Raw genomic sequence first — 26703 nt, forward strand, 5'->3', positions numbered from 1 at the left:
GGAAGGCCCGGCACCTCTTCCCGCTCCCATGACTCATGGTTTCAGGGGTGGCTTCCCCAGCGGCCCCAACGGGAGGTGCTGCGATCATACCACCGGTATCTGGCTTCCTTCCTCGCCTCCCCGCATCGTGGGCCCGCATCGTGGGGTGGGGAGCACCCGCGGGGGAAGGCAGCACCCCAGCCCCGGGGCAGACATTCTCTGACGCGCCCCGCCAGCCACGCAGCTGTCCCTTTATGTGCGGCGGTGGGAGCGCAGCCGTGGGCGCCCGAAAACACAGGATCTAAAAATACGCCGCTCAAACAAACGACAGGAGAAACGAGACCAAGTCCGTCCTTGTGAAATAGTCTATAATTTCAGATACAAAACGCTGCAGAGCCACCCTTCGACAGCTAAATGATCATCTGGGAATGTACATGTTTTAAAGTTATCTCCGGCGAGCTCCAAATTTCGTATTTTACGAGCTGAAGTGTCCACATGGTGTCTTTTTTTTTCCCTTCGAAACTAACACTGAGCATGAATAGAATTCTAAAATGAGGTCACTGACTGCGAAGCATTGTGTGTTCAGGTAGCCTTCCTCCCTACATTGTTAGAACCGAGTAACTTCTCAGGATGACACCTCCTCTCTACGGAGGGCTCCAAATAGATGGGTTCAGAATTTGGGCTTCTTTTTAATTTGTTTCTGGTTTTGGATTCCTCTTTCGTATATGCTCCTGGAAACCGCTATCACATTTTCTCATCTCTTCTCCCAAAACAAGCTGTGCATTCTGTGCTGCTCTCAGCTATTTCTCTGAAATGGAACCTAAAGGGAGAAACACACGTCTGGCTTCCAGTTCCCTTCAGCATCCGTGACCGTGTCAATCCTGTGGATTCCTAGTACCACAGGAAGATCGAAGGTAAGGCAAACGTGTTTGAGAATCGCTATGGCCAGGCTTCCGAGAAGTGTCCTTTCCCAGACAGAATGTCTCTGCTCTGAGGACTCAGATCTGGAAGAGCCGCTGGCTGTGGAGTGGGAGGGCGGGCTCGGTCCCCGTCGGACACTGCCCCTCGCCGCCCGCCGCCCCGGTGGGCCACCCTCCTGCTTCCCTGTTCAGTACGTCTGCTCGTGTGTTCACTTCAGGAGGCCCCCGCCTGGTCGCTCCTGTGCAGATCTTAGCACAGTGAGTGCCTGCGTCTGCGTGACGGGAGCAGTCACGTTGCCTCAGAATGGCTGGAAACGAGCAACAGTGCCGTGGGGTGTGAGCGCTCAGCTGCCTCTTTATTTTAAACTGACCTGCAGCCGGGAGGTGTTGCATAGGAGCAACACCTGCTCCATTTCACAGGCCCTGGTAACAGCAAGTCCCATGGGCCATCGAGTGGACACGTGGGACCTGGCCCGCATCCCGTCCACAGTGAGGAGTCTTGAGAATCTGAATTTCCTTATGGCTATGTTAGCAATAACCAGGGGCAATAACCGGCATGTGCACAGCGTGCCCTCGCACACACACACACGCGCGCACACACACACACACATGCAGACGTACACAGGCAACGCACATGCACACTGACGCACACACACGCACACACACGCAAAAACAGCATAACAGGAAGGCCTAACAGTGTGCATGTGAATAACCTTCATCTGCGAGATGGAGATGGCCAAGGCCGAGACTCTCCTTCCATTTTTACAGGAACAGAGCACAAGCCTATTGTGTAGGGCTACAAAGTTGTCTTTTTCCCCCTCTGCACCATTTCTTGGTAGAGTGGGCTGCTCTCTTGTTGCAGGTGTGTCTACAGGCTCTAAAGGCCGGCACAAAGGGCTGTGAGGCCAGTGCGTGCCGCTGGCTGCCTCTGTCACGCTCACGGGGAGAGCTGGGCTGCGCCAGGGCCCCCTCCGCGGCCCCGCCATCAGCTGTCGGCCTCGCCGTGGATGTTGTCCATGTGCACCTTGAGGTAGTCGTTCCGCGTGAACTTCTTGTGGCAGAACTGGCACTCCGCCAGCGGGCGGTTGGGGTTGTGGGTCATCTTGTGTCGGATCAGCATTTTCTTCAGGCTGAAAGCCAGGTCGCACACCTAGGAGAGACCACAAGGTACCAATGACCCTGTTCCCAAACACCTGCAGGCATGCAGGCCACCTGTACGGGGACATGCTGCCCACATGCAGCGCAGGCCACACGCTCCTGTCCCCAAACACCTGCAGGCACGCAGGCCACCTGTACAGGGACATGCTGCCCACATGCAGCGCAGGCCACACGCTCCTGTCCCCAAACACCTGCAGGCATGCAGGCCACCTGTACGGGGACATGCCGCCCACATGCACCGCAGGCCACACCGCTCCTGTTCCCAAACACCTGCAGGCATGCAGGCCACCTGTACGGGGACATGCTGCCCACATGCACCGCAGGCCACACCGCTCCTGTTCCCAAACACCTGCAGGCACGCAGGCCACCTGTACAGGGACATGGTGCCCACATGCACCGCAGGCCACACCGCTCCTGTCCCCAAACACCTGCAGGCATGCAGGCCACCTGTACGGGGACATGCTGCCCACATGCACCGCAGGCCACACTGCTCCTGGAGTGAATGGCAGTTAACGTCCGGCAAAGGGGGATTAAATCCAGTTCCCAAGAGTTTCTGCCCTTTGCGTGTGTCCTCTGCACACTGACCTCCCTCCCTCCCCACTGCTGCCGCATCCAAACATCTCTAAGGAACCACTGAAAACAATTCATTTCTCGCCAGAATGGACATATCAACAATTTCCTATTAAACCTCTTAAACAAAATGCCTTGGGGCCGAAACAGCATAAATGGCACACTCATGCATACACATGCACTCAGACACATACACACCCACACACGTACTCAGACACACATGCATGCTCATGCATACACAGGTGCGTTGACACACATGCCCACTCATGCATATACATGCACTCAGACACACAGACACACAGACAGGCACTCAGACACACATGCACACTCATGCATCACATACACTCAGACACATGCACACTCAGACACATGCACTCAGATACACATGCACACTCATGCATCAGATACACTCAGACACATATGCATGCTCATGCATATACAGATACATTGATACACATGCCCACTCATGCACTCAGATACACATGCACACACATGTACGCAGACACACATGCACACATGCACTCAGACACATACACACTCAGACACATGCATGCTCATGCATATACAGATGCATTGACATGCATGCCCACTCATGCATACACATGCAGACACACAGGCACACATTCACTGATACACACATGCACATGCGCTCAGGCACACATGCACACTCGTGCACACACATAGATGTATGCACTCACACAGACACCCACACACTCACACACACTGTGGCACACGCACGCGGAGGCCCGGGACAGGAAGGAGAGGGCGGACTCACGTCGCACTGGAAGGGCTTCTCCCCGGTGTGCGTCCTCCGGTGCTCGTCCAGGCCCCGCTTCTGGCTGAAGGCCTTGCTGCAGTCCGAGCACTTGTAGGGCTTCTCCTGCAGGAGGAAGAGCCATGAGTCACATCTGCTGGCAGCCTGGAAGCCTGCCAGGTGGGCCCAGCCCCACATCGGATGCCCGCCCACGTGTCGCAGGAAGCCACCCCTGGCACAGCCGCACTGAGTGCTGCCGATATCCCCCACTCAGCCAACGGCCTGGGCTCCTGCGGCCTCAGGGCCGTCCTCTGGGCAGGGGCCGGGGTGTGGGCCGCACCTGTGACTTTCCAGGATCCACCAGAGCCCCAGCGACTGAGCGCGCCCGCCCCTGGGGCGACACTGACACTGACTGACCAACCGAGGCCGCCCAGTCCCTCTCCAAGGAGCGGTGCCAGTTCACCCGACGGTGACCCAGGAGACAGGCCTCCCAGCACCCTGAGGGACCTGCTGTGTCTGCAGCGTCCCTGGTGCTTAAGGTTCCCGTGGCCTTCACACAGCTCCGAGCTCCTGAAGCACAGGAACGGGTGCTGCGGGCCGGGGCACCCCGCACCCTGCATCGGGGAGGAGCAGCGGAGACCCGCGCTCAGCTGTGCTCAGTCCGCGCGCACTGCAGGGAACACCCGCAGCTAAGAGCCTGGATCGCAGGGATTCCCCCCGCACAGAAATCAGCAACTGCGTGGCCACAGGGTACGACCTACTTCCTGCAGGTGAGGGGCAGAGGGCCAGGGCTCCGTGGAAGGGCCTCACACGGGCTCCAAGAGGCCCCGTCCCGAGATCAAAGCAGGTGTCCACAGAGAACATGCCGGAATCCACACCACACCTCCCCTAACACACCACACCTCCCCTAACACACCATACCTCCCCTAATACACCTCCCGTCCCTTAACACACTTCTCCTAACTCACCTCCACTAACACACCTTCCCTAACACACCTCCCCTCCCCTAATACCTCCCCTAACACACCTCCCGTAACACACCTCCCCTCCACTAACACACCTCCCCTAACACACCTCCCCTCCCCTAACACACCTCCTTAACACACCTCCCCTCCACTAACACACCTCCCCTAACACACCTCCCTAACACACCTCCCCTAACACAACTCCCTAACACACCTCCCCTCCACTAACACACCTCCCTAACACACCTCCCCTTCCCTAACACACCTCCCCTAACACACCTCCCCTCCACTAACACACCTCCCCTAACACACCTCCCCTTCCCTAACACACCTCCCCTAACACACCTCCCCTCCACTAACACACCTCCCCTAACACACCTCCCCTAACACACCTCCCCTAACATACCACACCTCCCCTAACACACCTCCCCTAATACACCTCCCCTCCACTAACACACCTCCCCTAACACACCTCCCCTAACACACCTCCCCTAACACACCTCCCTAACACACCTCCCCTAACACACCTCCCCTCCACTAACACACCTTCCCTAACACACCTCCCTTCCACTAACACACCTCCCCTAACACACCTCCCCTCCCCTAACACACCTCCCCTAACACACCTCCCCTCCACTAACACACCTTCCCTAACACACCTCCCTTCCACTAACACACCTCCCTAACACTCCTCCCCTAATACACCTCCCCTCCACTAACACACCTCCCTAATTCACCTCCCCTCCCCTAACACACCTCCCTAACACACCTCCCCTAACACACCTCCCCTAACACACCTCCCCCCTCCCCTAACACACCTCCCCTAACATACCACACCTCCCCTAACACACCTCCCCTAACTCACCTCCCCCCTCCCCTAACACACCATGAGGGCTGGCAGAGGAGGAAGTCATTGCGTTTTTGGCCTCAGGAAGGAACCTCAGCCCCACCCCTACCCGCCCCTCCCGTTCCTCCAGAACAGCTGCGCTGAAGGGAGCCACCATCACCTGTACACGCGGTCGGAGCGCAAGCTGAGGGCTCAGGGCCGTCCTACGGAGATGCGGCGCCACACCTGTCCTGCCCTTTCTCTGAACACGGTGAACACCTCTGTGGCCTCTCGGGCTTTCCATACTCAGCCTACCTCCCCGACCCGAAGCCAGGCTTGTGTGCAAGACCTCCGTTCCTCACCTCCCTGCCTGCTCCCACCGCAGGCCCACGGAGCATGACGCTGGTCAGGTGACCACAGTGACTGACACGGGACCACGGGACACAAGAAGCTTAGCAGCCACAGAGGCTCCAGGCTCTCGGTGGGCACAGCCCTGAGGCCGAGCCAGCTGCCCGCTCCCCAGGGACACGGGGGGTGAGGGGGGCAGCGGAGAAGTCGGACACCACTGAGCTCCCAGGGCGCCTCTACGCCACCTCCACCCTAACGCTGGCCTGACCCGGCCCCAGGGTCCGCTTCCCCCGGCTTTCCCGCTGTTACACAGCCTTTAATCCGGGCACCAGGTCTGACGGACACGCACGATGGACACTGTTTACCACTGTTTTTGAGTCGCACACGCAGCACAAACGACATGTGTGACCGGCTCATCGGCTGGACTGAACCAGACACAAAGGGCCTAGGCTCTCGATTAATTCTGTTTCTGGATGATTACTGGGTGACTGAGCTCCTGAAGCACAGGAACGCGTGCTGTGGGCCGGGGCACCACGCACCCTGCATCGGGGAGGAGCACCCGGAGACCAGCGCTCAGCTGTGCTCAGTCCGCGCACTGCAGGGAGCACCAGCAGCTAAGAGCCTGGATCGCAGGGGTTCCCCCCGCACAGAAATCAGCAACTGCGTGGCCACAGGGTGCGACCTACTTCCTGCAGGTGAGGGGCAGAGGGCCAGGGCTCCGTGGAACAGCCTCATGCCGGCTCCAAGGGGCCCCGTCCCGAGATCAAAGCAGGTGTCCACACTGAACATGCCGGAATCCACACCGCACCTCCCCTAACACATCTCCCCTCCCCAATTTAGGGGGCACGGTGACGTCGGGTACAGAGGGTGATGTGAGATGAGGACACGGTCTGCTCACAGACGCCTGCACGGAAGAGGCAGCCCCACGCGGTCCACCGCGCACTGGTCTAGTCCAACCCGCCTGCCTCCCAGAGCAACCAGCAGGCCTGCTCTCGGACATATGTGCTGGCGGCAAGGGCAGCCCGTCTCTGAGTCAAACCATCAGCCACGCTGAGGCCCCCGGGACAGAGGAATCGTGTCAGCATGAGCCTGGGAAGGGGACATCTGATTCCAGAAATAACATGCTTGTCCCACTGCCCAGCTCTGAGAATAACAAGAACACAGCAGAAAGGTGCCGTCGCACATGCAACTAATTCACCCGCGGCCACCAGCACGCTCATTCCAGCCAAGTTCATGTCAGCAGGTGAAACAAAGCCATCAAGGGGGGGAGGGGCAGGGCCGGAGGCGGTCAGATCATTGACAAATCACATCTCCAGGTCCCTGCGCAGAGGGCAGGGAGCTGGGAGCTCTAACTGCTCCTCTCAACCCTCAAAACTGCGGGGGAACCACCCTGTTTGCCCAGGTGAGGACCCAGGGCAGCCCCGGCTGAGGTCTCGCCCCGCACATGTGCACGTGCTCAGGGCGTCAAGGGGTTTGACAAAATATCAGTCGCCCCAGGAAGGCAGAGGTAGAAGAGAAAGACGACACGGAAGGATTACTGCAGTCAGTGGCCAGTTTTTGTTCTCCACACGACGACTGTCCACATTTTTTAACCCCAGAGGGAACCGCAGAGCACAAGTTTTATTCCTACGATTAGCACGCTCCCTCCCCTCCCCCTGCCCCCCCCCTCCACACTCCCCACCTTCTCCTCTGGCACAGTTTGTCCCGCAAGTAAATCAGAGCTCAATCTTCCCTCACACACGGGTAGGTGCTTTGTGAAAACTGTAATCTCTGCTGGTGCCACCTCCTGCAAAATCCCACTCCCGCCGCCAACAAAAGGGGACCTACGTGACCAACAGGGACCAGTACCAGCTCGAGTCCACCGCCTAAAAGAAAACAGCGGTGACTTTACCAGGAGCCTCCGAGTGTCCGGTGCCCATGGGCTCCTGCGGAGGGACCCTCGTGCCTTCCTTACGGCACAGGCCCCGTGTGCCCGCCTGCACCCGCTGACCCCGTCAGCCCTGAAGGGTCCCCATCCTGGAAACCCGTCCATGTGGGGAGAGGTAGGTGGGGCCGGCCGGCTTCTATAGGAACAGTAGCACCTGAACTTCGGAGTAACAGCTGTGAGTCCCCTTGGACCCACCTGGGGGACCGGGTGCACCCTCTGCACTCCTCAGCTGTCACCTGCTGTCACAGGGCCTGCCAGCTCCCAGGTCCCGCCTCCTGCTCTCCTGTCCTAGTGTCACTAGTGGGTCTATAGTCCCAGGGGCGGGGTGAACTCAGCCACCAGGAAAAGTATGGACACCCCTCAGAGAACACTGGCTTCCCATGGGCAGCTGAGGATGTTTCAAGAACAGAGGCACGAGATGGGGGCCCTGCAGGGGGAGAAGGGGGGAGCAGGGTGTCAGGGGAGGCCAAGCTTCTGTTCCTTGTTGTGTTTGAAGGAAGAACATTCTGACCTAGGAACTCCCCATGTCACTCAGCAACTATCCAACTCTTTCAGAAACAAGGAGGCAGAAGACTTTGAATGCGTGTAGTTTCCTTGTTTTGGGTGAATTCCAAGACAGAGGCCACATGGAACGCGAGATTGCAGTGCAAACCGGCCCCTTGCATCCTGAGACGCTCCCGATGGACTGACTGTGTAAGGCTTTGCATTCGTCCTGGGCTGAGATCTGTGCTCACATGTCAGAGAGGCACTGCCTGCCGGCACAGTCTCTTAGAAATGCATCTCTCGTCCATGATCCCAGGGACAGTCCCAGTAGCCAGGCATCCATCCTCCAAGTCCAACCAACATCTACAACATGCCTGGGGGAGTCGGCTGATATGATTCTCACCTGCACCCCGGACCTCGACTCAGTGCCCGTGAGTGCAAGTGTCCCTTCCTGTCACGTGACGTGCAGGACCAGTGAGGACGAGGGACCACACACATCTCAGGTCACACCCGTGGGAGGGGCGGGGGGGGCAGGTTCTGGGTCCGAGCCCAGGATCCCTGGGAAGGACAGACAGGTGGCTGGGCGGCCATCGTCCTCGCTACCACCCTCACCAGGACAGATGTTGGAGAACTCACTCATGTCCCGCCAACCGAGAAATAGAAACAAGATTTAATATAAAAAAAAATGCAGAATCCAGCCACACGTTCCTGGGCGATAAACTGTCCCGCATGTTACAGACTGTTCTGTCGCTGGAACGTCACTTTTTGGCAGCGATGTGGTACACTGCTTACATGGCTGAAACACATGTTCATTTCGGTGCCTTGACTTCTGCTGCCTCTGCGAAGCCAATATACTTAATAGATCCAAAGCAGGCAGCGTGTCACACTCCAGCAAAGTGCTCATCTTCACTCACACCGGCCCAGTGAGCCAGGGCCGTCCGTCCGCTACACAGAAGGCGCAGCCGATCAGCAAGCCACATGCCAAAGAGAGAATACATGTGATACGGGCCGTACGCACGCGTACGTGAGACTGACAAAGGTGTGAATTCAGTGGGATCCATTCAGATTAATTAAGTGAATGCTTACTGAGGCCCAGGGAAAGCCTCTGCCCTCGGAGGGGCCGAGCTGGGGGTGGAGGGAGCAGGGGGTCCGGCCTGTGTCTGGCATGGATACTCGGCATGTTCGGGGCCTGGGCCGCAGGCTTTGGGCCGGTGGCCGCACTCTGGAAGCATCGAGGTCATCCCAGCGCTGACGGAGGTTCTCAAACGTCCCGTTGCTGCAGCCGGCTGTGCTCCGCCCTCTGCGTGCGCCGCCGCGGGCTCGGCCACACTCTCCATCGCGATAAGGACCAGGCCCTGGACCAGTGTTTCCTGTCGCTCACAGCCTGCCCTCGCTCGACCTCTGACCCCGCGGGGCCAGGCGCGGCTCTCATGACCGGTCCCAAGGCCCGTGCCCACGTGCCTACTTCACGTCTCCAGAACCGCATCCCTCAAAGAGCCGCTGGCTGGCGGACTGGGTGCACCCGCATCAGCGCCACGCGCCATCGGCACCAGCACAGTCACCGCACGCGTTACAAAGGGAACGAAACATCGCCTGAGGCCGGGTCTTCCCGCGTCAGTCAGTAGCGCTCAGGGGCACAGACGCGCTGAGAAGTGGCTCTTCATCCTGGTCCCGTGGCTTCTACGTATACCTTTGAGCATACGACACAGGAAACTAAAGGTAAAAATGCGTGTACCTATGCGTACATGTCACATATTTACACATTTTAATTTCTGTAATTATAAAAATTATAAGTACAGAAATTTTTGTAATTATATTTATGTAATTATAAAATTATATATTTTATATAATTAGGAAATTGTATATTTTATATTTATGTAATTATAAAAATTATATAGTTTATATAATTAGGAAATTATGTAAAATTTCCTAATTATATAAGTTATAATTAGGAAATTATAAAATTTTATACTTTAGACATCTATTTCCTATCTATTTATATTATATGTACAGTGGGACCTCGCTTCTCAACCTGACAACCCTTACACGCCGATGCCTGTATGACGAGCCACGCATCTCCCAGGCCACAAACAAAGGAGAGAATGAGGGAGTCTGAGTCAGTTTCCCACTGTTACAGTCTCAGGGCCCTGTGTCGTGAATACTTTCGTGGTTTTTTTGCTTTTGTTGCTGCTTATTACTATTGTTAAATTTTCATTTTTACTGTATATTTCCTTTCCTTTTTGTTAAATTTTCATTGACATTTCATGTCCTTCTGGTTTTTAAAGTGTTTATTTATAGATTAAACAACAGACATGTACTATGTATAAGAAAAGTTAAGACAGGGAGTCATCTGGGGGTCTGGAATGGATTAATTCAATTTACATGATTTCTAATGGGAAAAAATGATTTTGTTTTCGAACAGCCTTCCGGAATAAATTAACTTAGAGAAGCGAGTTCCACTGTGTTACTATTTATGAATATATATATATACACACACACACTAGAGACCCGATGCACAAAATTTGTGCAAGGGGCTCAGCCCTTGCAGCCCTGGCTGCCTCGTGGCCCTGCAGCCACACGGCCCTGCCCACTGGTCGTTCCAGAAGGTTGTTCCAGAAGGTCGTCCCGCTGTCTGGCCTAATTAGCATATTAGCTCTTTATTATATAGGATTCTTTCTGATTCTGATTCCATACAATCATGGTTTGAGAGAACACTTAGGATTCAAATATGTGTTAACATAAAAAGACCAGCTGGTCTTGCTGTGGTGAAAGCCGGCTTTCTTTTCGGGGGGGTGACACCACAGGACTTGTGCCTGGTTCTCTTATCTTCCGCTTCCCCCCCAAACAGCCTCCACCGTGTCCAAACTCCTCTGCCTCGAGTTGCATTAGTCACGTGGCGTTCACGTTGTCATCTTCATACTGAAATACCTTCTAGAACAACGAAAAGTCACAGGAAAGGGTACACCTTTCCCATAGTAAGATAGGCTAATTAGAAAATACACACAAGAAATAGGATTCGACTGGAAAATACCCAGATCTGTGACCAAAAAAATAAAGAAAGAAAGGTCATTCACAGCTGAGGACTGAGCGTGGACCTGAGAGCTGGAGGTGAAGAGGGGGATTTGCAGGAGCTGGGCAGCAGCCGCGGCCGCAGGGGCAGGGCCGCCGGAGGCAGGGGGTCCAGACCGAAGTGGCCACTTCCTCGCTGATGACTCGGGACTGGGAAGGAGGGGGCTCGTGTTCCCCTGGATAAGCAGACTTCACCTCAGTGTAAGAGGGCTGGTCAGGCAACTTGAAAATGACATTCCTGTTCTTAGAACCACCCATGGCCTCTTTTAGCGAGAACAACAAATCCAAGGTTTTCTCATCTGGAGAAAAAGGGGACAGCCACGGTTACAACTGAAACTAAAATAAATGGTCTCTCTCCGAAAGGCCCTTTGCGTCGTCATGAATCTGAGGATAAATTTAAGAATAAACTCCCTAGAAGGACGACGATGAACTTATTTAAGAACCACTCGCTTCCTCGAGTCCCTAGGGGAAGGCAGTGTGACTGCGGCCGACGGCTCCTTCGAAGCCCAGTCCCTCAGCGGGACTCCTGCCCGGTGCGGACTGGGGGCGACCTCCTGAGAGTCACTCTTGCCTGGATCTCTCTTCTCAGGAAAAGACCACACCTGACACAGCCGCCTGCAGCGATCTGAGGGTTCCGGCCTTGAACACGCTGTGCTCACCTCCCAGGAGTCAGAGAAGCTTCCAGACGAGCGAGTCAGGCAAAATGTGAGGCGTCTACCTCCCTCCGTGACATTTCACTTATTAAAATGGATTGCAAGGGGCCAGAGGTAGCCCTCCCTGGTGGCTTTCAAAATATGAACAATCTTAACTGAAAATAGCTTAAAGAGGGCACTGACGGGAAACGCCTGTGGGTCCCATGGGGGCTGCTGAGTGATGTCCCAGGAGGGGCCTCCTCCTGGCAGCCACCTGGGAGCCGGCTCCTGCAGGACACGCTGCAGCCCGAGTCCTGACTCCTTGCGGGGGTGGTGGGGAGCAGGAAGGGGTCCTGGGGACGCAGGAGACCCTTGAACTGACAGAGAAATCAAGACCACTGTTCTTAGACTTTCTGCAAAAGATTGGTTCACACGACATGGAGCATAATCCTGTACAGCATCTTGACAGCTGAACACACAGGAATGAAGAATGCAGCCTTGCCCGGCAGGGGTGGCTCAGGTGGTTGAGCATCGCCCTGGCCACCGAAAGGTTGCAGGTTTGATGCCCCCCGTCAGGATGTGCACGGAAGGCAAGCAATTGACGTTTCGCTCTCACATCAATGTTTCTCTCTCTCCCTTTCTGCTCTCACCTCTGATGATGATTAAAAAAATAAGAATCCAGCCTTGAGCAATGAAGAGATCTAATTTCCCATGTCCGTGCTGCCTGTGACCAGTCCTACAACCCTGGAAAAGCCACCTACTCTCTCCACTAGTCCTACAACCCTGGACAAGCCACCTACTCTCTCCACTAGTCCTACAACCCTGGACAAGCCACCTACTCTCCCCACTAGTCCTACAACCCTGGACAGGCCACCTACTCTCTCCAAGCCCCCCTCCCTCATTGGTAACATGAGACATTAAGCTGTGTCTCCGGGTTTGCTCATCATAATGCCAGGCCCATGACAGGAATTCAATAAGGGTGCTTTATGTATTACGCAACCCTGCTTCCTTCTGTGTGTTATCTAAATATGCGTGAGCATCGTATAATTCAAGTTGGAAAGGGCACACTCTATGAAAATATCACCGGCAATTTTATGGAGAAATGGAATTATGTATGCACCCTCAATTTAGCACTGTTCTCGAAGTCCATTCATATAAATAGATGGTCTTTTATTTCAAGGTTCTTCGTATAAAGAGATGGTCCTTTATTTCAAGACTCTTTATGATACTTGAGTCATTAAACCCCCTGGAAGGAGGACAAGATGAATATAAAATTCTGCTTCAGAGGGAAAATAGTACAGAAAATGTATCACTTTCCTAAGAATAGCGGCCCCACTTTAAGTAATTAATTGCCTACCGCCTGTCTTAGAAACAAAGGAATTCTCTCTTTATGCATCGCAGGCGGCACGCGCTGTCCGTGAGCCCTGAAGTGTGTTATTAGCGTCTAAAGATAAACCGTGTGGCGAGGCAGCTACCAGCCTGCGAGCCGATATTCCCAGAGCTTCCCGTTACCTAACTCTGCTCCTGCTCCCCGTGGCGACACCGGGGTCCCGGCGGGGCTCCTGGATCCTGGGACTCCCATAGAACATCCGCAGGATTGACAGACGGGGCCGCCAGCCAGCGGCCAGGCTGCTCCCTGACACCACGGGGCCCGGGGCTCAACCAACACGCACACAGGCCTCAAGCTCCGAGGAGAGGTCAGCCTTAAGCTGGGCCCTCACGCAGTCACAGTCGTAACTGCAGACGTAGCCGCTGAGCGAGAGCTGTACCGTGCTAACCTGGAGGACAGCTTCCGTGAAGTGAGATAAATCATGTAAAGGCGGGAGGTTAGTTCCGGGCAGACCTGCCTGGACTGAACATTTGCTTTATGTCCAGCTCTGTGTTTCCCATAAGCAGGGAGCCCAGAGGTCATGGCTGTTCTCTCCTTCATCCCCTCCCAGGGCAACAGTCAAGGCTGAGCTGCCACTCACCACCCAGAGTCACCTCTCACCACCCACAGACCCACCTGTCAGCACCCACAGACCCACCTGTCACCACCCACAGACCCACCTGACACCACCCACAGACCCACCTGACACCACCCACAGACCCAGCTCTCACCACCCACAGACCCACCTGTCAGCACCCACAGACCCACCTGTCACCACCCACAGACCCACCTGTCAGCACCCACAGACCCACCTGACACCACCCACAGACCCAGCTCTCACCACCCACAGACCCACCTGTCACCACCCACAGACCCACCTGTCACCACCCACAGACCCACCTGTCAGCACCCACAGACCCACCTGTCACCACCCACAGACCCACCTGTCAGCACCCACAGACCCACCTGTCACCACCCACAGACCCACCTGTCACCACCCACAGACCCACCTGTCACCACCCACAGATCCACCTGTCAGCACCCACAGACCCAGCTCTCACCACCCACAGACCCAGCTCTCACCACCCACAGACACACCTGTCAGCACCCACAGACCCACCTGTCACCACCCACAGACACACCTGTGGCCCTGCTCAGCTCGGAAGCTGCCCATCCCGGGAACCTGCGGGGCCGCCCTCGTCTCCCGTCCCCTCAGCACACGCCCCTCCTGGCTCTGCCCTGGGTGTCCCCAGTGCACAGCACCCGGCCAACTCCGCACGCCCGCCCCAAATTCAGTTCCTTCTAGAAAACTCATCCTCACACCCTGACCCGGTTCAGCCTGTTCAGGGAACCACCCGTCTCCCTCGGGCAGGTGGCTGCTGTTTCCCATGGCCCCATGGCCCCACGGTCCAATCACACACGGTCCCCTCTGAACAAAGTCAAAGTCTCAATGGCATGTCCGTGTCCCTCTGAGAAGGCGCACACGGCAGGGCGAGACGGGCTCGGCGTGGGCGTGTCATCCCCACTCAACCCGGATCCACTCAGAGCGCCTTCCACAGAAGAGACGGGCAACGGCCGGTGAGCACCCGGCAAACGGAAGACTGTTCTGCTGCCGAACGAACAAACACACGCGCTAAGCGCGAAGGAAAAGGGAAGCAAAACAAGGACACAGAAGTGAGGCGCTGAGCTGACCTAACAGCCGGGCATTACTGCGGCGGTGAGGACGTCCGTCCGGCACAGAGCAGTGGGCGATGCCTGCCCAGGAGGAGGCGGGAGGGATGAAGAAAGAGACCCCGCACCGGACTAGCCCACGCCCACGCTGAGCGGATGCTGACGTGGGTGAGAAGCAGCGTGCGGTGCGGCCTGGCTGAGGCCGGGTGTCCGCCAGCCGTCCGGGCTTCTCTGTGCCCTCCTGCTGCTCGGCCCTCCGGTTCCATCCATGTGGGCCTCACCGGTGGCTCCCTCCTCCCGCAGACCAGCCTCTCGTCCGTCTCCTGGCCGCTTCCTCGCCGCACCCCTCTGGGCGAGCCAGGCACCCTGCATCTCTCCCAGGCGAGCCAGGCGCCCCTGCATCTCTCCCAGGCGAGCCAGGCGCCCCTGCATCTCTCCCAGGTGAGCCAGGCGCCCTGCATCTCTCCCAGGCGAGCCAGGAGCCCCTGCTGTGGGTACAGAGCGCCCTTGGGACACTGCGCTCGGGCCTGGCCGTGCTCTGTCGGATCAGTTCCTCCCGAAGCTTGAAGAGCCCGCACTTCCTTCCCTTCCCTGCACTTCCTTCCCTTCCCTGCACTTCCTTCCCTTCCCTGCACTTCCTTCCCTTCCCTGCACTTCCTTCCCTTCCCTGCACTTCCTTCCCTTCCCTGCACTTCCTTCCCTTCCCTGCACTTCCTTCCCTTCCCTGCACTTCCTTCCCTTCCCTGCAAACACCGCAAGCCAAGCAGTTGACTCAGTAAGACGTGGTTGGCCACGTGAGCCTAAGTACGATCCTTCTGAATCGTAAAGAATTACAATTGGAGCCCTGGCTGGCTTGGCTCAGTGGATAGCCTTGGCCTGCGGACTGAAGGGTCCCGGGTTCAATTCCAGTCAAGGGCACATACCTGGGGCTGCAGGCTCAATCCCCAGTGGGGGGTGTGCAGGAGGCAGCCGACCAATGATTCTCTCATCATGGATGTTTCCATCTCTCTCTCCCTCTCCCGTCCTCTCTGAAATCACATATTTTTTAAAAAAGAATCACAATCAGAAGCATGCTGCCCCAAAGAGTCTCTCTCATCAGGATTCCCGCCCACCCAGCCACCGCCCGCGCCCGTCACGCAACGGGAAACAGAAGCTTCGGCTCCCGGAGACGGTTCCGCTGTGTTTAGTTTCTGAGACGCGACCTGAGGCCATTAGCAAGGCCACATCGTCCGTCTCCAGCCGGCCAGCGGGTCTGGTTTTTTTTTTTTTTAATATATTTTTATTGATTAAGATATTACATATGTGTCCTTGTCCCCACGTTACCCTCTACCCCCCCCCCCCCCCGCTCATGCCCTCACCCACCCACCCCCCGTTGTCCGTGTCCATTGGTTAGGCCTATATGCCTGCATGTAAGTCCTTTGGTTGATCTTTCCCCCTTACCCCCACCCTCCCCTACCCTCCCTCCAAAGCCCGACAGTCCAATCAATGCCTCTCCGTCTCTGGATCAGTCCTTGTTCATCAGTTTATGTTGTTCATTATATTCCACAAATGAGTGAGATCCTGTGGTATTTATCCGCTCTCCAGTTCCATCCATGCTGTGGCAAATGGTAAGAGTTCCTTTCTTCTTCCTCTTCTTAAAGAATACCTTTCAGCATTTCATATAATGCTGGTTTGGTGGAGATGAACTCCTTTAGCTTTTTCTTATCCGTGAAGCTCTTTATCTGACCTTCTATTCTGAATGATAGCTTTGCTGGATAAAGTAATCTTGGTTGTAGGTTCTTGCTATTCATCACTTTGAATATTTCTTGCCACTCTCTTCTGGCCTGCATGGTTTCTGTTGAGAAATCAGCTGACAGTTGTATGGGTACTCCCTTGTAGGTAACTGACTGTCTTTCTCTTGCTGCTTTTAAGATTCTCTCTTTGTCTTTTGCTCTTGGCATTTTAATTATGATGTGTCTTGGTGTGGTCCTCTTTGGATTCCTTTTGTTTGGGGTTCTCTGCACTTCCTGGACTTGTAAGTCTATTTCTTTCACCAGGTAGGGGAAGTTTTCTGTCATTATTTCTTCAAATAGGTTTTCAATATCATGCCCTCTCTCTTCTTCTGGTACCCCTATAATTCTGATGTTGGTACGCTTGAAGTTGTCCCAGAGGCTCCTTACACTATCTTCATATTTTTGGAATCTCTTTTCTTTTTTCTTTTTCAGTTGGGTATTTTTTGTTTCTTTGTATTTCAAATCTTTGACTTGATTCTTGGGATCCTCTTGTCTGCTGTTGGATCTCTGTAGATTATTCTTTATTTCAGTCAGTGTATGCTTAATTTCTAGTTGGTCCTTTTTCATGTCCTCCATGGTCTCACTATACTTATTGAGGGACTCATTAAATTTATCGGCGGTTTCCATAAAATTCTTGAAAAACCTTATAAACGTGGCCTTGAACTCTATATCCAGTCGTTTGCTTTCCTCCATTTCTGCCATTTGTGACCTGTTTCTTTGTCTCCGCATTTTGGCTGCTTCCCTGTGTTGATAGAGTGGCTTTGTGTGCTAGGTGTCCTGTAGGGCCCAGTGGCTCAGCCTCCCCAGTTACCTGAGGTGGACACTCTTGGTGCACCCCCTCGTGGGCTTTGTGCACAGTCTTGTTGTAGCTATGCCTTGGTTGTTGTAGGTATCACTGGGAGAAATTGACCTCCAGGCCAATTGGCAGTAAGAATCAGCTGTGTCTGCAGTGGGAGAACTTCTGTGCTGGAGACACCCTTCTGGGGCAAGACTTGCTTCAGTGGGGCTTTGGTGCTCACTGAGACTGCACCCTGAGTGTGTCCCTTATGGATCTGAGGAGTTGTGATCTGGGTGGCCCCTCTCTGACCACTGGGCACAATGGCTCTTGGATCTAAGGAGGTGCTAATTTAGCCTCTGCCTGAGGTTACACAGCAGGAGCTATGAAGAGAACTGCAGCTTCCCCTTCCTTTTTTTTGGAGTTTGGAGGTGCCCTGATGAGGCTCAGCTGTGAAGCAATGCAAGCCGCTTGGGGCCTTGGGCCTTCTCTTGGAAGTTCTAGGTCTGTCTTGCCCAGCTGCAGTTTGTTAGGTAATTACAGGTTGCAAATGGCCAGGGCATTCATATGCAAAAGCCTCTGCCACAGCCTGGGCGGGGCGGGGTCTCAAGGAATCAAAGGGCAGAGAGAGCGGCTATAGCGGAGCCTCAGCCCCGCCCTAAGGAGTCGCGAGTCCCAGTGTCCCGGCAATGGTTGCAAGCACCTCTGAGGGAAAGCCGCTCTCAAGCTCGCCCGCTGCCAGACAGTCCAGTTTCTCCCCGTATGAGACCTGGGTCCCCAGAGACTTCCCGGAACCGGATTTCAGAGCCGTCGGGAGCTTGTGTCTCCCTCCGGATTCAAAAAGACAGCCGCGCCCTCAGGTGCCAGACCCTTTCCGCGCGCGCGAGCCCCCGTACCTCTGCACTCCACCTCCGCAGCTCCTCCCACTCTCAGTGTGCTTTTCTTTCCTTCTAGTTGTAGAATTTACACTCAGCCAGCCCCCCTGTAGTTCTGGATGGTGTCCACCTTGTGTTTTTGATGCATTTATCAATTGTTGCGGGAAGCAGCAATTTCCCAGTGTTTATCTATGCCGCCATCTTAGTTTCTCCAGCGGGTCTGGTTTTATTCCTGCTGTTCAGCATCGCAGCCCCCCAACCAAGCTCACCCCATACTCCAGAAGCAGGCCCGCGGAAAAGCCTGCCTGACTGTTACCTGTCATCGGCTCAGTGGCAACGAGCTCAAGGCCCCCATCGCTGGTTACAGGGCCACGCTGACGGGCTGCGCGGGCAGACCCCCGGGTCACGGGGCGGACACCAGAGTCACGGGGTGGACACCGGGGTCACGGGGCAGAGTCACCTCCAGGCGCCCGTCGGTGCCACTGCTCCGCACGAGGGCAGGAGCAGAGGGCCGCTCGCCCGGCGACGTGCAGTGCTGAGCACGTGGGTGAGTTCTCTGTTGAGGAAACAGTGACTCACGTCAAACGCAGCCACCCCCAACATAGGGCCCAAACTGACGGTTTCCTGCGGCTCTGGGGGCCTCGCTGCGGCTGTGGCTGTGGCTGTGGCTGTGGCTGTAGCTGTGGCTGTAGCTGGAATCCTGTGACTCAGCCGGGTCTGTGCTGGCTGCTGTTGCAGTGCCATCACCTGCCTGCGGCCCCTGCCTGTGGCCTGAGGTCCTCACAGCGTTTGGGCTGGTCCCGGGGGACACAGGCAAGAGCGCAGGGTTCTCCTGGTCTGGCCTCAGAGGTCCCGGACAGCACGTCCGCGTCATTCCTGCCACCTGGTCACTGTGTCCAGCCTGGACTCTGCAGGGAAGCCCCCTGCCTGTGGGCCTACGAGCAGCATCCAGGGAGGGAAGAGACGGTGCGACCACCTGGGCGGCCTTGCCTCCGTTATTCCATCAGTGTGCGTCACTCTATTTTCTGTTGTTTTTTTGGGGGGGTAGGGGAGGCGGGGGGAAGGTTTGTTTCTTTTGTTTTGTTTTGAATTTCTATTCTTTTATCTGTCTGTTTTTATTTTCTTTTTTTAAATTTTATTTTGTGGCCGCGCACATTATGTTTTAGGTCGACAGGGCCAGCTTTTTTCCCCCTTCCCCCCACCCCCTCCCAAAAAAAAATCAAATGAGGCCTAGAAATATTGAATGAAAATTAAAGTATCGTTAGAAAACGGGGCCGAAAAACCACATTCCACGCCTGGGTCCAGCTGGACCCCTCAAGGCAGTGTAACTCGACCCTCGTAATCCTAAATGCAGTGAAACAATTTAATTCCACAAAAGACTTTTGTCTGGCTTCCCATGGGGCCATCTGCCTGCCCAATAAATTCCTCAGGACTCTGAAATCCAACTTATTTTAGGTTTTCCCTCTCACTCCCAAAGCCCGGGGAAGTCAGAAAAACTCAGCGCTTTCTAGAAGGCCTGGACCAGGGTGTCTGTCAGGAGCGTCTCAGGTGCCCCCAGAGGTGCTCCTGGAGGGCCTGGCTTTGCTGGTGACTTCAGAGAGCGCACTGGCTCCCGGGGACAGTGGCACAGAGTGGGGAGCAGGCGCCCTGCCCGGTGGCCCATGATCATCACAGGGAATGTCGCCCAGACGAGGAGGAACAGAGAAGGTGGAATGGACGCTGTGGGCCCTGCAGAGGACGTTCTCTCTCAGGAGGCACCCTTCCCTGCTTCCCCTTCACAAAGGAAGGCGCTTGCTGAGCTAGAGTGAGAATGTTCACCTTCAGGTAAGTTTCTGAGCCAAGTAAAACACAATGGTGCCTTAAAGCCATTTATCTTAAATGATTCCCTTACAAGGCACATAACCCCCCAAGAAATGCCTGGGCTCTAGAAACAATAAAACCAAATTAAAGGCAGTTTCAATAGCGGCAACGAGCCAGACCTCTGGCCCACACAGAACAAACGCCAATGACGTTTAGAAAAACAAACTAAAAACAACCTGAAAAGTTTCCTCTGAAATAATAAGCTTTTTAAAAAGTTATTAAATGTGTTTGGATCCTTCCTCTTACCCAGTTATAAAGCAGGAGCAGCTGGGCAGGCCCCCAGGGCTTACCCACACAGGTACCCCACCCCCAGCACCTGTCCACACAGGTACCCCACTGCTGGGGTCCAACCCCAGCAGGTCCAGGGGTCCCCAAAGGTGTGGACGGAGTCGGCGAAGAAGGAATGACACAGAGACAGCGTTCAGTTGATCAGCAGCCTAGCCAGGATCTCTAGCCAGGATCTCCAGCCAAGTTCTGGTCTGGATCTCCAGCGAAGTTCTGTGTCCATGTTCTCTTGCTAGGTTCTCCAGCCAGGTTCTCCAGCCAAGTTCTGGTCTGGATCTCCAGAGAAGTTCTGCTCTGGATCTCCAGTGAAGTTCTGGTTAGGATCTCCAGCCGGGTTCTGTGTCCATGTTCTCTTGCTAGGGTCTCCAGGTTCTCCAGCCAGGTTCTGTAGCCATGTTCCCTCGCTAGGTTCTCCAGCCAGGTTCTGTCCAGGTTCTCCAGCCAGGTTCAGTCACCAGGTTCTAGTCAGGTTCTCTTGCCAATTTCTGTAGTCAGGTTCAGTCCAGGATCTTTTGCCATGTTCTCTCCAGCGAAGTTCTTCTGTCTCTAGGTTCTGTGTAGGTTCTGTCTTCTAAGTTCTGTCTTCTAAGTTCTGTGTCTTGCTGTCTTGTTACATCTGTATTTATACCAGTTGATTCAATCCTATCAACCTCTATTACAAAGGTTAAGGCGTTTCTTATCTCCATTCCAGGGAGTAAAGATTATGTAGCTTAAGCATGATTCTTCATAGTTAAAGTGATTAATTACCCGCCTGGCACTTAGTTAAGAGGTTTTATTCCCTCCCTAACTTCAGGGGAAAATCCCTACCTGGGGAAACAACCTTTCTTAGAGAGGTGACCTTGGTTAAAACACATAGTGCCAAGAAGGTGAGCAAACATATTAAGAACAGTATGCCATATATGCCAGGTCCCTTGAAACAGCAAGCATGGACCGGCTCCCGGCAAATTCCCCCTTTTTTATTTTTTAAAAGCAGGCATTAAAAAGAAAAACCCGAAATGCTCTCTTGTATCCATTTTAAGAGTAGGATTGGCGCTTCCCGCTATTACCTGAGTCCTGATCTATCACCCCAGGGAGAGCTTGCCAATCCTGCACTTTCCGGGGGTGGAAAGGCTGCAGTGGGGTTAAGGATAAGGCTCCTTGGGCCTACCTTCTCCCATGCCTCTACATTTACCTTTCCTTCCTCAGAAAAGCATGGACATATTTCTTGTATAAAACGTCTGTCTGACTGGGAGTAATCTTAATTCCTCTGCTAGCAAGCATATGTGTTAAAAGATGAATACAACTCAGCACTTACCCACACAGGTACCCCCACCCCCACCCCCAGCACCTGTCCACACAGGTACCCCCACCCCCACCCCCAGCACCCGCCCACACAGGTACCCCACCTCCACCCTCAGCACTTACCCACACAGGTACCCCCAGCCCCACCCCCAGCACCTGCCCACACAGGTACCCCCACCCCCACCCCCAGCACCTACCCACACAGGTACCCCCACCCCCAGCACCTACCCACACAGGTACCCCACCCCCAGCACTTACCCACACAAGTACCCCACCCCCAGCATTACCCACACAGGTGCCCCCACCCCCAGCACCTACCCACACAGGTACCCCCACTCCCAGCACTTACCCACACAGGTACCCCACCCCCAGCACCTACCCACACAGGTACCCCCACTCCCAGCACTTACTCACACAGGTGCCCCCACCCCCAGCATTACCCACACAGGTGCCCCCACCCCCAGCACTTACCCACACAGGTGCCCCACCCCCAGCACTTACCCACACAAGTACCCCACCCCCAGCATTACCCACACAGGTGCCCCCACCCCCAGCACCTACCCACACAGGTACCCCCACTCCCAGCACTTACCCACACAGGTACCCCACCCCCAGCACCTACCCACACAGGTACCCCCACTCCCAGCACTTACTCACACAGGTGCCCCCACCCCCAGCATTACCCACACAGGTGCCCCCACCCCCAGCACTTACCCACACAAGTACCCCACCCCCAGCATTACCCACACAGGTGCCCCCACCCCCAGCACCTACCCACACAGGTACCTCCACTCCCAGCACTTACCCACACAGGTACCCCACCCCCAGCACCTACCCACACAGGTACCCCCACTCCCAGCACTTACTCACACAGGTGCCCCCACCCCCAGCATTACCCACACAGGTGCCCCCACCCCCAGCACCTACCCACACAGGTACCCCCACCCCCAGCATTACCTGCCGGGACCCGGTCCATGCTTGCTGTTTCAAGGGACCTGGCATATATGGCATACTGTTTTTAATATGTTTGCTCACCTTCTTGGCACTATGTGTTTTAACCAAGGTCACCTCTCTAAGAAAGGTTGTTTCCCCAGGTAGGGATTTTCCTCTGAAGTTAGGGATGGAATAAAACCCCTTAACTAAGTGCCAGGCAGGTAATTAATCACTTTAACTACGAACAATCATGCTTAAGCTACTTAATCTTTACTCCCTGGAATGGAGATAAGAAACGCCCTAACCTTTGGAATAGAGATTGATAGGATTGGAATCAACTGGTATAAATACAGATGTAACAAGACAACAGGAGACAGAACCTACACACAGAACCTACACAGAACCTAAAAACAGAAGAACTTCGCTGGAGAGAACATGGCAAAAGATCCTGGACAGAAACTGGCCACAGAACCTAGAAACAGAACCTAGCAAGAGAACCTGGCTGAAGATCCTAGAGACAGAACCTGGCTACAGAACCTGGATAGAACATGGCAAGAGAACCTGACTAGAACCTGGTGACTGAACCTGGCTGGAGAACCTAGCAAGAGAACATGGACACAGAACCTGGCTGGAGATCCTAACCAGAACTTCGCTGGAGAGAACATGGCAAAAGATCCTGGACAGAAACTGGCCACAGAACCTAGAGACAGAACCTAGCGAGAGAACCTGGCTGAAGATCCTAGAGACAGAACCTGGCTACAGAACCTGGATAGAACATGGCAAGAGAACCTGACTAGAACCTGGTGACTGAACCTGGCTGGAGAACCTAGCGAGGGAACATGGCTACAGAACCTGGCTGGAGAACCTGGAGAACCTGGCTAGAGAACCTAGCAAGAGAACATGGACACAGAACCTGGCGGGAGATCCTGGCTAGAGATCCTGGCTAGGCTGCTGATCAACTGAACGCTGTCTCCGTGTCATTCCTTCTTTGCCGACTCCGTCCACACCTTTGGGGACCCCTGGACCTGCTGGGGTTGGACCCCAGCAATTACCCACACAGGTGCCCCCCCCAGCACTTACCCACACAGGTGCCCCCACCCCCAGCACCTACCCACACAGGTGCCCCCACCCCCAGCACTTACCCACACAAGTGCCCCCACCCCCAGCACTTACCCACACAGGTACCCCTCCCCCAGCACCTAGCCACACAGGTACCCCCACCCCCAGCACCTACCCACACAGGTGCCCCACCCCCAGCACTTACTCACACAGGTACCCCCACCCCCAGCACTTACCCACACAGGTGCCCCACCCCCAGCACTTACCCACACAGGTACCCCCACCCCCAGCACTTACCCACACAGGTACCCCCACCCCCAGCACTTACCCACACAGGTGCCCCACCCCCAGCACTCACCCACACAGGTACCCCCACCCCCAGCACTCACCCACACAGGTACCCCACCCCCAGCACTCACCCACACAGGTACCCCACCCCCAGCACTTACCCATACAGGTACCCCACCCCCAGCACTCACCCACACAGGTACCCCACCCCCAGCACTCACCCACACAGGTACCGCACCCCCAGCACTTACCCACACAGGTACCCCACCCCCAGCACTTACCCACACAGGTACCCCATCCCCAGCACTTACCCACACAGGTACCCCATCCCCAGCACTTACCCACACAGGTACCCCATCCCCAGCACTTACCCACACAGGTGCCCCATCCCCAGCACCTACCCACACAGGTGTCCTCAGACCTCATTGTCCCCTAAGCCTAGGGGTCATCTTCAAGCCCCACAGTGCCCTCCCGGGACCCCACATTCATGGTGACCTCTCCATGTTATTTACCTCCTGATAGACACGACTGGTCCACACCTCGTCAATGCTCTCAGAGGTGCGGGGCTCCTGTGCGGGTCACCTGGCTGCTGCCCCCCCTCCCGTCCCCCTCCAGCGTCACTTCAGGGCAAACTTCCCAAAGGAGCGGCTGGTGTCCCTCCTGATCACAGTACAACACGTCACACCAAACAGGACGTGCTTCCCGGACTCACCGGGTCCTCAGGCAGCCTGTCTCCACTTCCCTCTCCACTGGCCCAGACCACAGGCACACCCTGCACTCAGCCTCCTGGGCGCCTGACGGAGGGGCAGGCACCTCTCCTGTGGCCGGGCCCTCAGTGCCTGCAGGCGCCCCTCCTCCTTCCCCTGAGGCTCAACTCCAAAGCCACCCAGCCTGGCTGCACACACTGCTCTGCCCTGGCCTCTGAGCCTTCCCCGTGGGCCTCACGGTGCATCCACAGGGACTCCAGCATGACTGTCCCAGACCCCTGCCTATTCCCAAGGGGCTGCGGACACCTATACCACGCCCCACAGCCCCGCCTCCCTGCTCCAGCATCTGCACCCAGGCGCTTCCTTTCCCTCAGCACCAGGCCTCCTGGGCCGCACCCTGCACCCGCAGGATGCGCTGGGCAGGTGTCTGCACAGACTTCAAGCTGCTCCATCAGTTACCAGAGGCTGCGGACAAACCCAGCAGAGCCCAGGCCGGGACACAGACAGCACTGCCCTGGGGAGCGGGCGGGGCGGGCACAGGGCGTGGGGACAGTGCCAGCATACCTGTCTGTCACCATCCCGCACTGGGAACCTGAGGGCGGGACAGGAAGCTCCATAAAGAAGGAATGGAACCAGAACAACACGAAGACCTGCCGCTCCTTCCACCACCGACAACTGCTGGCTTAGTATCTGCAGGAGCTGCCCTGCTGCTCTGCACAGGAGCCGGAGAGGCAGCGGGAACGCGGACCCCCAGCCTGCGCAGTAACCGGGGTGTAAAGGGGCGCTCACACCGGTTCCGAAATAACCTCCTAACGGGCCCAGGTGCTTTTTGTGATAAAAATCAAAAGTGGTTAAGACGTGAAGCTTCCGGTGATAAACAGTCACAAACAGCAGCTTCTGTGAACGGTGCTTACGAATGGCTGTTGGGAGCACGCACCCTACCTCCCCGCAGGCCACGCTGGCTCAGGCCTTCGCCACAATGAAGCCAAGGCCCTGATTTCCAGGGGAGCCGGGGTCCTGGTGCCCTGCACTCGAGAGGGACATCGGACATCACTAGAGAGGCCTCAGTCGACATGGACCTGCCTGGTGAGGTGTGGGAGGTGAGGCCCACCTGGCAGACAGAGGAGAGGCAGGGGGAGAGATGCAGGGGGAGAGATTCAGGGGGAGGAGAGGCAGGGGGAGGAGAGGCAGGGGGAGGAGAGGCAGGGGGAGGAGATGCAGGGGGAGGAGAGGCAGGGGGAGGAGAGGCAGGGGGAGGAGAGGCAGGGGGAGGAGATGCAGGGGGAGAGATTCAGGGGGAGGAGATGCAGGGGGAGGAGAGGCAGGGGGAGGAGATGCAGGGGGAGAGATTCAGGGGGAGGAGAGGCAGGGGGAGGAGAGGCAGGGGGAGGAGATGCAGGGGGAGAGATTCAGGGGGAGGAGAGGCAGGGGGAGGAGAGGCAGGGGGAGGAGAGGCAGGGGGAGGAGATGCAGGGGGAGGAGAGGCAGGGGGAGGAGAGGCAGGGGGAGAGATGCAGGGGGAGGAGATGCAGGGGGAGAGATTCAGGGGGAGGAGAGGCAGGGGGAGGAGAGGCAGGGGGAGGAGAGGCAGGGGGAGGAGATGCAGGGGGAGAGATGCAGGGGGAGGAGAGGCAGGGGGAGGAGATGCAGGGGGAGAGATGCAGGGGGAGAGATGCAGGGGGAGAGATTCAGGGGGAGGAGATGCAGGGGGAGAGATGCAGGGGGAGGAGATGCAGGGGGAGAGATTCAGGGGGAGGAGAGGCAGGGGGAGGAGATGCAGGGGGAGAGATGCAGGGGGAGGAGAGGCAGGGGGAGGAGATGCAGGGGGAGAGATGCAGGGGGAGGAGAGGCAGGGGGAGGAGAGGCAGGGGGAGGAGAGGCAGGGGGAGGAGAGGTAGGGGGAGGAGAGGCAGGGGGAGAGATGCAGGGGGAGAGATGCAGGGGAAGGAGATGCAGGGATTGGAGAGGCAGGGAGAGGAGATGTAGGGGGAGAGATGCAGGGGGAGGAGAGGCAGGGGGAGGAGATGCAGGGGGAGGAGAGGCAGGGGGAGAGATGCAGGGGGAGGAGAGGCAGGGGGAGGAGATGTAGGGGGAGAGATTCAGGGGGAGGAGAGGTAGGGGGAGGAGAGGCAGGGGGAGGAGATGCAGGGGGAGGAGAGGCAGGGGGAGGAGATGCAGGGGGTGGAGATGCAGGCGG

General features: G+C 56.1%; 1 protein-coding gene across 1 annotated transcript in view; it reads right to left on the reverse strand.

The window, feature by feature from the left end:
• Positions 1 to 327: 327 nt before the first annotated feature.
• Positions 328 to 26703, reverse strand: part of PRDM5 (PR/SET domain 5) — a 117539-nt gene continuing 91163 nt past the window's right edge. Inside the window, exons 15-16 of the mRNA XM_081091909.1 lie at positions 3403 to 3507; positions 328 to 2049 (exon numbers count right to left, since the gene is read on the reverse strand). Of these exons, the coding sequence (XP_080948035.1) occupies positions 1885 to 2049; positions 3403 to 3507 (270 nt within the window). The 3' untranslated portion in view covers positions 328 to 1884. The remainder of the gene's footprint in view (positions 2050 to 3402; positions 3508 to 26703) is intronic.

The sequence above is a fragment of the Myotis nattereri genome (genome assembly GCF_964212035.1).
Source record: "Myotis nattereri genome assembly, chromosome: 5".
Classification (NCBI taxonomy): Eukaryota; Metazoa; Chordata; class Mammalia; order Chiroptera; family Vespertilionidae; genus Myotis; species Myotis nattereri.